This window comes from Pholcus phalangioides, unplaced genomic scaffold, assembly GCF_987345545.1.
Source record: "Pholcus phalangioides strain wild (caught in Gottingen) unplaced genomic scaffold, Ppha-v1.0 ptg000008l_1, whole genome shotgun sequence".
In the NCBI taxonomy this organism is placed as follows: domain Eukaryota; kingdom Metazoa; phylum Arthropoda; class Arachnida; order Araneae; family Pholcidae; genus Pholcus; species Pholcus phalangioides.
The window spans coordinates 38,189,534-38,200,664 of NW_028301601.1; the positions used below are offsets into that span (position 1 = coordinate 38,189,534).

An 11,131-nucleotide genomic window follows, 5' to 3' on the forward strand; every position below is an offset into this window, starting at 1 on the left:
CAGTTTGACTTAGGGATGGTATTCATTGGCATGGTTTAAATAAGTCACAGTTTTTGAATAGAATATCGACACAGATTGGTTAAGTTCAGGTTTTTAATCAATCTGTGTCAATCTCCTATCCAAAAACTGTGTGACTAAAGTTTAAATCAAGTCGGTGAATACCACCCTTAGGGACATAGATTACCTCACTTAAAACCTAACTCCAATACAACAGAGTATATATAAAAATGGTTTTTTTTTATTCTTTTAATAAAATATAGAGGGTGGAGAGATATATATAGAGGGTGGTAGAGAGGTATATAGACAGATATGATGGTGGATGAGATTTCAAGTTCGAATCTTGTTGAGACAAACTCGCTCAGCACAAATTAAATGTCATTAATACAAAATCCAATTGTACAAAATATTTTTGTGACCTTGTCTTAATGAAGTTGAACTGTATTTGATTTCCAAATTTTGAAGTTCTACTGCAGGGGTCTTCCACTTTTCAGACATTGCAGGTGAAATTAAGCTTTCCACAAAGCCCACAGGTCACTCAGTCATGCCATGGTATTCTCTGTTATTAAACCTGGTTCTCGAAATACTCATTCATTCATTCACTCACACACACACACTCTCTCTCTAAAATTTTTCTGTCATTAAGGTGTTTTGTAGCATTTCTGCAATTATGTATACCTTTTAGATGACGGTTTTTGGCCTCTCGACATATGTATGTAGCCTATATGAAATCAGAGACCTCAAAACTGTTTTTTAATGTATCAAATGCACAGCATTACTATTGAATATGGAAAGTATCTTGCAGTTCTAAATATACATCAGTTCCAGTGGTCACAGCTCTTTTTAACGTTTTTTTTGGAATTTAATCATTTTCGATGCAAAGTAGCTATTTTCTAAAAATAGTTGGCAGGCCACAGCAAAAAGCTTGAAGGGCCGCAGGCCATGGATTGAAGATCTCTGTTTTACTATGTATATTTTTTAGATTTGTTTATTCTTATGCATACAATCAGCATACTTTTTTTAAATTGCAGTACCTGTGATACCAAGAACTGTGCCGCCACCAAGTGAACTATCAGGTAATAGGAATGTCTCATTTTGATGATGGAAAATAAAAAAAAATTGTTGAAATCATGATAAATATATAAATGGTAATGTTTAGAAATAATGTAGCATAAAATCTGATAACGTATGGCTTTGTACACATAAAATTATTTTACATTTTCCAAAATTTTTCTTTCTATTTCGACAGTTGTATGTTTGGCTGATGGTGTTCAGGTATCAATCGAATTAGATGGCTTCAATGGTGTGATATATGTCAAAGGACACAGCCAAGATCCACAGTGTCGTAGAATAGTGAGCAGTAGAGAAAAAGATATAATTGATTTTAAAGTACTTTTCAACACATGTGGACTGATTCATGTGAATGTAAGTATAATTTTTTGCCATCATTACAATTATTTTAAAGCCAAATCTTTGATAAATTTGCTAACTGAACATTTCGGGGCTTGGAGGCAGTATTTTTTATTCAGTATTTTTTTATTATTAATTCATTTTACTTAAAAATCTTATATTATTAATTATACTTATCAAACTTGGAAATTTTCATTTTAGGGAGCATTTTAATTACCTATATTTTGTTAACTTTATGAAGTCATGTTTTTGGGAATAATACTTGGTTATCTGATTCCATGCTGCTATCATTTTAACCTATTTGCATCCAGAGTCAGAATTTGTGTGCCCCCCCCCCCCTTATTACCAAGAGCCAGAATAATCAGCTTGAATACAATATGAAAACTTGGTTTCTTATTCATGGATGGTCACTGACTGCAAAGGAAAATTCTGCTACTTTCCATAGGCAATTAAATACTTGCTTTGGCAATTTAATACTGCTATTTGGTGACACCGACTTATTTTAAACAACTTAACTTTAAAGTAAATCAATGTAAGTTAAAGTTGTTAAAGTAAAAAAACCAGACAACACTATCTTTAGCCACCCACCCACCCCTGTATGGTCATGGTTATCTAGCTTTGTGATGGGAAGCTTGATAAAGGGCCATGATTTTTTAAATGCAATTGAGAAATGAATACGCCTCTGAAAAATATCAAAAAATTGATTCGTGAAAAAAATATCTGTGACCTCTGTCTTTTTCTATTTCACGACTTCTGTGGCCTCTAGTTCTTTTTTATGACTTTTCCCATGGTGGAAAACACACTGGTGTGGTGGAACAGCCAAGTAACAAATTTAGAGGAAGCATAACATCATCTTGCATACTTCATACAAAAATTATAAATAATTGTTTCCTCTTGTGAGAGTTTGATGGTTCTTCGATTTCAATCTATGTTTGTTATTACAGGGTGAAGCATCGTTTATTTTGGTGATACAGAAACATCCAAAACTTATGACATACAGGGCAAGAGCGTATCATATCAAATGTGTTTACAATACCGGAGAAAAAACTATTACACTCGGCTTCAATGTCAGGTAACACATGAAGTTTCATTGAATCCACTATTTCGAAACTTGAACAGCCATTTAATATGCTGAATATATATCTATTAAAAAATAACACACTTTAAAAAATATACGATTATTGTGTCGAATTTTTTATCTTTTCATTTATTTTTTTGCAGCATGATCACAACATCTGGAACTATAGCAAACACAGGACCACCACCAACATGCATCATGACCATCTCAAATGCTGATGGAAATGAAGTAAACAGTGCTGAAATCGGTGATGATCTTCTGTTAAGAGTTGACGTGCAGCCAGACTGTGAGTTGAATATATATATTAAAATAGCTTTGATACATATCTTGAAGAATTCAAACTTTGTTTAAAAAAAAGTTAAGATGTTTTTATAAACAGCAATTACATCACGATAGTAAAAACAATTCTGTTTGTTTGCAGTTATTTATGGTGGCTTTGCAAGAAGCTGTGTCGCGAAGACAATGGAAGATAATGAAGAAATACAATACGAAGTGACAGATTCTAGTGGTTGTGCGACAGATCCTAGCATTTTCGGCAACTGGCAAGTTGATCCAGATAGAAAAGTTCTCATGGCTAGATTCAATGCCTTCAAGTTCCCAACGAGCAATAATTTGCGCTTCCAGTGCAACATAAGGGTCTGCTTTGGATCATGTCCTCCAGTAAGTTAATAAGTCTTCATGAAACTTTATTAAAATGTGATAGAAGAGGCACTGACAAGTTAAATTGTAGTTGATTTATAAATAAGTATAATGTCTCTCCTGAGACTTGTACAAGCATTGATGTTCACATTCCCTGTCCAGTGAAGTTCCAGAGAATAATAGGCTCATCGAAGAGTGGCAATCAGCAATAAAAAAGAGAGGAGCAAAGAATAAAGTATACCAAAGAATAAAGGTAGTAAAGTATGGACTCCCTATGTGACCAACGTCATTGCCTACAAGACAAACCCCCTTTAGATTTCAGATGGGGAAAAAAAAAGAAAATTATAGGCTTAAATGGGAAAAGAGAAAGGCAATTGAAACTAGAGTGCTGCGATTCTCAAACTATTGTCTCAGCTGTGGCTCCCTTGCGTTAATCATCATTTGTCAGAGGCTCCCCAAGTGGTTGGCTGAAGTTGGTTTGCTGTGGTTTTCCAACTTCAAGGCACTGATCTCCCATTTAAAAAAAAGTCTCACTACAAAGAGCAATTAGGCCTACAACATTCAAAATATTCATTCATGATTCTACAATAAAAAAAATACCTGCCCAGTTGTCTGCTTCTGAAGTTGGAAGACAGATAGCAGCATTCAATAACCAAAACATAATGAGCATTCCTCAGAAATAAACCTCATGTTATGTTCATAACTTGCACACGCAGATTCCGACATATACCCATTCATCAGAAATTCCATCGAGGAATATGGGCGAGGTGCTGCATATGTGGTTTAGTAGTAAAGCCTCCCAAGAGTCCAGTTAGATATTCTGCATTCATAAAAGAACCACTTCAAATCACTAAGCAGAATTTAAACAGAGAGATCTGAAATGATCTGTTAAAAGTCTCACCGTAGAGAGAAATAGATCATATAATAGTACAAATATTTAGTCATTACACTTCACTCACAATTTGAAATATAGATGGTGGTGCTAATTTCATACGCGCACAGACTGTCAGACACACACGCATACTTCCAGCACAACTTACTCACCCCTGAAAGGAAATAAAGGATTAAATTGTCCAATGGCGATAGACCAGAGTTGTGCTCAAATTGAAAGAAGTATCACATCTCACAACACTTCTAAAAAAAACTTTAAAAAAAGGTGCTAAATAGGTCCTGGCTATGAATTAGACTTAAGGGAAACCGAATAAACTTTCAAAGCTGTATAAGCCCTGGCTTTACTATGGCAATTACAGTACTTTTGTTCTACATGAAATATACAATTACCATGAGGATTGATTTTTGTTGATATTTTTTTGTAAAAATGTGGAACAAATCTCAAAGACTTCCATTATTTAAGTGGGAAAGTTGGCTTTGAGGTACAAGTTATAAATGCACATTTCGGTTATGAATCAAACTTGTAATTAATGTACCTAAAATTACAAGTTTGTCTGATGACAGACCTCCATATGATATCTCAATGACATCTCCTTCTGATAAGATTTTTTTAGAAATCTGAATGTTTCGCTAACAGCCAAAATTTGCTCAAAAGTGCTGTATACTACAGTGAAACATCAATATAACAATATTTCGAGGACCAAGAAAAAATATTGTAGAAGGATTAGTCATGTAGAAAGGCAACATTAAAATCATGTGCCATCAAAATTATGCTGCTGTTGGCATCTTTCCTAAAAAATCAAGCATTGTTAGTACCACCTAAAAATGCGCTTTTGAGTATTTGTTCGTCACAAAAATTTTAATCGATTAATTGATAAACAAAATTCAGTTAGATTTTTATTGCCCCTGTAAAGAGGTTGATCACAATACACACATCATAAAAAAAAAGATACGATCACACAAAAACAGTAACAGTACTATGCCAAAAAGTAGCAATATGACACTTTAGGTGATCACGTTGTACCAAATACTGATAATATTAGACATCCTCAAAACTGAAATATGTGATCAGTTATATATGACCAAGAATATTTTGATCAAGAAATATAAAAAGACATGGTTGTCTCAGTGTGGAAATCTCCTCGGAAAATATTGTTATATATACAGAGGAGTTTATAGTAAGTAGTAAAGGTTATCGTTGTACTGAGATGAGTTTAATATTAGACTATAGGCAATTCCAAACAAGAGTTGAAAAAAATATCATTGTAAAGGGGATTTATTGTCATACAGAGTATCATTGTAGCAGTTTCACTGTATATAGTTTATTTTATAATATATTTAATATCAATATATGTTTCACATTTAATAGGTTAATTGTGACGGCATTGATGCTTTTGGAAGAAAGAAGCGTCAAGCACCTGAGAGAGGTTTATCAGTTGATGGATTCCAGGAAGGTGCACTCAGGGAAGAAATTATGGTCCAATCCAATGCAATTTTGACTTTTGAAAAGAAAGACAGTCAAGTATCGCAACCTACAGAAGGTAAGTCAAATGATGATTTTATAATTAAATTTCATTAAAATGAAAAAAACATGTTTCTTCATTTTTTTAAATACTGCATATTTTAATTTTTCTACAGGACCATCTATAGAAGAAATTGACAATGTATGCTTACCAAAGCTTGGACTGATAATATCATTAGTGATAACTACACTGCTAGCACTGGTTGCAGTAGCTGTAGCGATATCGTGCTGGTTGATGGCTTACAGGAGAAGGCCAAAAGTAGCTGGTCCACTGCCACATCCACCCGATTTTCCAAATCCGTTATACACAACTCCGGAACCTGTAGCAGAGCCATCTCCAGACTATTATCCTTCATCTCATAACAGCTTATAAAATAATAGACAATAATGAACATTCGATGATCGCGTGTGTGTGTTTTCACTGGGATATATATTTTTTAAAAGTGCTTGTTTTTACTTCTGAAGGATGCGTCATCCTTTATAGTCATCCCAAAATTTTTGGATGAGCACTTTTGTTTTTTGAACAGGGAGCCAATGGCACAAAATGGAGAAATAGCTCGCTTTCCTGAAAAAAAAAAGAAAAAAAAAGTTGGAAAAAAAACAGTTTTTGTACTAGCTGGTATAGTGTTTTATGTGCCAAACTGTTCAGTTGAAACCTTCCCCCTCGAGAGCAGTGAAATGTTCCTTTTAAATGAAAATAATCCAGCAGACAAGGATGTTTGCTGTTCGTCAGGGAAATGAGCTATCATCTCTACTTTGGGTTACTTTTTTTAAATATTTTTTCTTACTTCCAGAATGGGGAATTCACTAAAGCCAGGTGTGGTGATTGGGCGTTATTTGATCGTTTATATAACGCCTCAAATGAGGTTTAACACATTAAGCTCACAGTAGAAAATTTATGGAGAGAAATCATATTGAAGGATAGATTAAATATGTAAAAAAATATTCTAAATAAATTTGAAATGTATGAAGGGTAAAATGTGGGGTCGGGTTGGATAGTTTCCTGTTTTTGGTAAACACGGTAAATCCTTTATGAAGTTCCACTCCAAGAAGTCTGATCTCTGTTCAAGTGATTTGGCTATATTGTAAATATTAGCAGGCAGGTGTTGCAGAAACACAATGCGACATTTTTCTCTATTCCTTTAATATGATTTTAATCTTCAATGAATATCCGTATGTGCCAAACCTCATTTGAAGCTTAAAAAATAAATTATGTGTTCGTTTGTTGTGTTTTAATTTAAGATTGTGCAGTGATAATTATTTTGTTTAGCCGTTGTCTTTTAACTTTGTTTTTATTTTTTGAAGAAAAAAATCTCAGGCAGCTATTTTTTTTTAACTGGGTAGTCCTGGATGACTAAACATGCTAATTATGTGTGACTCAATTTTGTAGTTGTAGCGGTGCTCCTTATTTCTCTTGTTTCCCCCACCCCCAACCAGAGGCAGCTAAAAATGGAGCACCTTGCAACTATGGATGTAAAGCAGCTTGTCATTTTTATTTTATGTGCTTATTATTTTTTTTAGCAATTTTATTTAATTGTGTGCAGATGATCTGTACGCAAAAAAGATCTATAAGTTACTTTTTATACTTCTCCGGTGCATTTGCAGTGATTGTCCTCAACAAAATTGTATAGTTTCACTAGTACTAATAAAGGTTCATGTCTATCTATTTGCATGTCTTTTTTTTTTTTAAATACACACATTCACATTATACATGAATTCCCTATTTCTTTTGGTTGCCCAATAAAATGTACTTTACATCCAATTAATGTAAGATTGTGATAACATATGCTACTGTCAGGGTTCGTAAATTATCAGGGTTTTTTTTATTTATATCAGATTTTTTTTTAATTTTAATGATTTTTTAAACAAAATATATACATATTTAAATAAATATATATATATTACTATCACACTAGTCATTAATCTATATTTTCTTAGAAAATATACAATTAAAAAAATTTTAATTTATAAAAATAATGACTTTAAAAAATAGACTGAAATTATAGACAAAATTTTACGAACTAAAGAAAAAGAATAATATACTTGAGATCTATATCAGAACATTTTATTAAGAAAAAGAGAAAAAGTACATTTTTCGAATAGATATTTTATGTATATCATATTGAATAATTTTACCCTCAATAATTGTTCATTTGCTTCATTAGAAACACTAGCTTTGTCTGCTAATCTGTTTCGCTATCTGGAATGAACTACACCAAATGTTGAAAAAATTCTTTCAATACAGGCAGTGGATGCTTTGGCTGTGGTTAGCAGGTTCAAAAATCACATATCACTCTCCATAATTACATTTTTACTCAAAATCAGACATTGTATCAACAACCTTAGGGGAGGAAGAAAAAAATGTTTTTAGCATAAAATAGTTCCAACTTCCCCAAAAATTTCAATGTAATTGCCAGGAACCTAGAGCCACAGTTTTGTTTGATAAATTCAAGACCCTTATTTCTCTCTTCTTTTGAGACATCAATTCCCATATTAGAAATTAACACTGATTAGCTAGAAAAAATGCAGCAAAGTGATAATCTGTTAAGATTGGTCATATTTTTATACTCTGATGACAAAACCTTTTTATTGTTTGATGTTGATACTTCTATCTTCATTTGCAGCTTTTTCATGCTATATAGTTAGGAATACCCCTCAGCTAGGGAGTAATAGTTCCTTTGTACAAAATCAATAGTTTTGGCTATCGATTTCAGAATCGCAATCATGTCCTCATTTCTTTTTAAACAAATATTTAAGATTTTACTGGAGATGTCACTAAAGTTGAATCCTGTTTTAACGAATACCGTTATAGCAGGAAAAAATCTTGCTTTAACAATCTCTTTTCTAATCCCTTAGATATTTTTTTAGTTTACATAGGTTACAATGCAAAAACCTGGAATTCCTTTATAAAGAAATTGTTTCAATGAAGCGATATCTCTGGTCTCTTGAAGTTTGTTATAAAAGGATTCGACTATCTATTTGAGATCTGTGGTCTTGACAAATTTTGGTAACAACTGACCAATTTTAACATAAGATTCAAGAGAATGACAATAAGTATTTCATCTTGCCTCTACATTAGTGCACTTCCACCTTCTGTATGATATATTAATAGAATTTATAGATTGAAAAGGGGAAAAAAAACATATTTTCCCCCTTTTTAGAGCTTTTATTACTTAATTATTATGTGCTAAAATGTACTGGTACACTTTGATTATACTAGTAATTTTTAATTTAGACTAATCAGAGCAACTGTTAGAATAGTTAGCTTTTCTTCACAACAGAACTATTGCATATCAATTTTACATATAGATGAAATTTTATTTTAGTGTTTTAATTCTTTATCAGTTGTTCCTGAAACTACAAGATAATCTTGGAAATCAAGGTAATCTTTCAAATACTAACTACAAGATGATCTCAAACACAGGGTCCACTTTCAGGGACTTGTGGAGGGCCCAGAGTAGGGAAAAGCACACATTAGAAGACCTCAACTTTGGCAAAAAATGTGTGGTTTTTCAACAAGGATAATTTGTTTAAATTTGAAGCCCTAAATTAGAGGGGCCCATGCAGAAATCTGGTCTTGCTCGAATAGTCCTTAATGTTTCAAAAAATTTAGTCTGCAAATGAACTTTCCTAGCGTAACTTTCGTTACTTGAACTGTTCTGTTTTGGTACATAAGGCTTTTATGATGACTTTTAAGCATATGACAATGCTGTTAACAAGCTATTTTTCTTAAAGGAAGCCATAGAAATTATCTGTTCCTCTCTCTCGAACTTTTCCATGGTGACCAGTAAACTAGGGTTTAATAACATTGTTCATCTATGAAAGCTAGATAGGCATGAAGAAAAATGATGACTTAACAAGGTTTTACTGTGTGTATATATATATATATATTAGTATATACAGTCAAACCTCGTTGGTGCGTCACCTGGTTAACACGTCACTCCGCTTATCAGGTCACTTTTTGGAAGTCCCAATTGTCCTCAGGCAGGCATTGGCACAGCTATGGCATACTCCGTTTAACGAGTCACTCCGCTTACTAAGTCATATTTCTGCTCTCCCAAGACTGACTCATTAACGAGGTTTGACTGTATTATAATACTATAAATAATATTTTTTGAAAATATTTTTAAAATAATTTAATAAAAAATTAAATCACTTTTTAAAGCTGCATAAGTAATTTTATTTGATTAAAACAGATATTTTTTCATATCTGAAATAAATTGATTTAAATCAGTGATTTTTTTTAAAAAACCAGTTGATTTAAATCACTACATGCCTGGTAAATATGATATTTTTGAAAATATCCAATATTTTTAAATCTGATATTTACGATTGAATAGTCAAGCTATTGTGATTATAAATGTTTTCATGAATAGTGTAAACTAAAATTCAAAACTTGGCAACAAAATTTCTATTTGATGTTAATATATATATATATTAATTAACATATTTTAAATCTTTCTTCACATTTAACTAGAGTTAAAAGCCCGTTTTTTGAATACAATATTTTTGAAAATATCCCATACTTTTTCTTGACTGAAAATATTAAACAGGGTTCATACAAAATCAGGGTTCATACTCATTTTCGTAAAAAATTTCCCTGACTTTTCCAGTAATATTTTCAAAAAATTCCAGGTTTTTTTTTTAAAATAAAAAAATTGATACAAATTAATAAAAATTTAAAAAAAATTAATTAAATTATAAAATTAATAATTTTAATTACAATATCATAATGACATCATAATCGTCGATTTTTTTACACACATTTATGCTTTTCAAATACACCTGATGGAGAAGAAAAATGGAACACAATTAAGGAATGAAAGATTTCCCTTTTCGGCAATTTCAATGCTCACAAGATTTAAGCCTTTACAGTTGTTTCCTTCGTGACATAATTAGTTATAGATGTAGCTGGTTTCACTGCATCAAAATTCTTTACAGTTGGCTTGCACTCGCGTAAGCGCTAGAACAGAGAAGCTACGCAATCGGGGGTTGTTCACTGAACTCTGATTTGACGTGCTTGGCATAGTTGTGGATAACTTATCTGCCCATGTTCAGTGGCGGATTACCGCACAGGCGCATGAGACGCGCGCCTGGGGCCTCGGCAGAGCGGGGGGCCTCCAAATAGTTGTGTGCTTCATCCTACATATGAATTTACATGCGCATCAACAAATCTCTTGAACTAAGTACAGTATCTGCTCTACCTTTTTTTTTTTTTAACCGCAATTTTTTTTTTTTTAATGTATACTGTACCTATAAGAGTTATGGAAGAAAAACGGGAACTGAAAGAAAAGAACAATTTACAAGACGCAGCTCTCAAGGGCCAGTTCTTCCCCGACAAAGAAAGAAGAGACATTGTAAAGCGATCATTCAGGGAGGGTCATTTTCAAACAGTATTTCCCTAAGGGCACAAGCAGGAGGAGGGGTGAGAACAGCAGGTCCTAATGTCTGTCCGAAATGAAAATTGGAGTGAAGGCATAAACAGATGTCTCATTCCACAATATTAAATGCTTTTATAGGCGCCAATAATACGACAGCTTTGGTGTAAGCTTTTGTATACAGTATAATGGATGACAAGATGGCTATCGGCGACA

The 11,131-nt window shown here is 32.8% G+C and overlaps 1 protein-coding gene across 2 annotated transcripts in view; it reads left to right on the forward strand.

The window, feature by feature from the left end:
- The window catches only part of LOC149084255 (uncharacterized), a 191,052-nt gene extending 183,849 nt beyond the window's left edge, over window positions 1–7,203 (forward strand). For both annotated transcript variants that reach the window (XM_089234616.1, XM_089234617.1), the window contains 7 exons: window positions 1,029–1,073; window positions 1,247–1,422; window positions 2,352–2,479; window positions 2,629–2,771; window positions 2,907–3,145; window positions 5,385–5,556; window positions 5,654–7,203. In XM_089234616.1, coding sequence (XP_089090742.1) covers window positions 1,029–1,073; window positions 1,247–1,422; window positions 2,352–2,479; window positions 2,629–2,771; window positions 2,907–3,145; window positions 5,385–5,556; window positions 5,654–5,910 — 1,160 coding nt within the window. In that variant the 3' untranslated portion in view covers window positions 5,911–7,203. The remainder of the gene's footprint in view (window positions 1–1,028; window positions 1,074–1,246; window positions 1,423–2,351; window positions 2,480–2,628; window positions 2,772–2,906; window positions 3,146–5,384; window positions 5,557–5,653) is intronic.
- The last annotated feature ends 3,928 nt before the right edge of the window (window positions 7,204–11,131 follow it).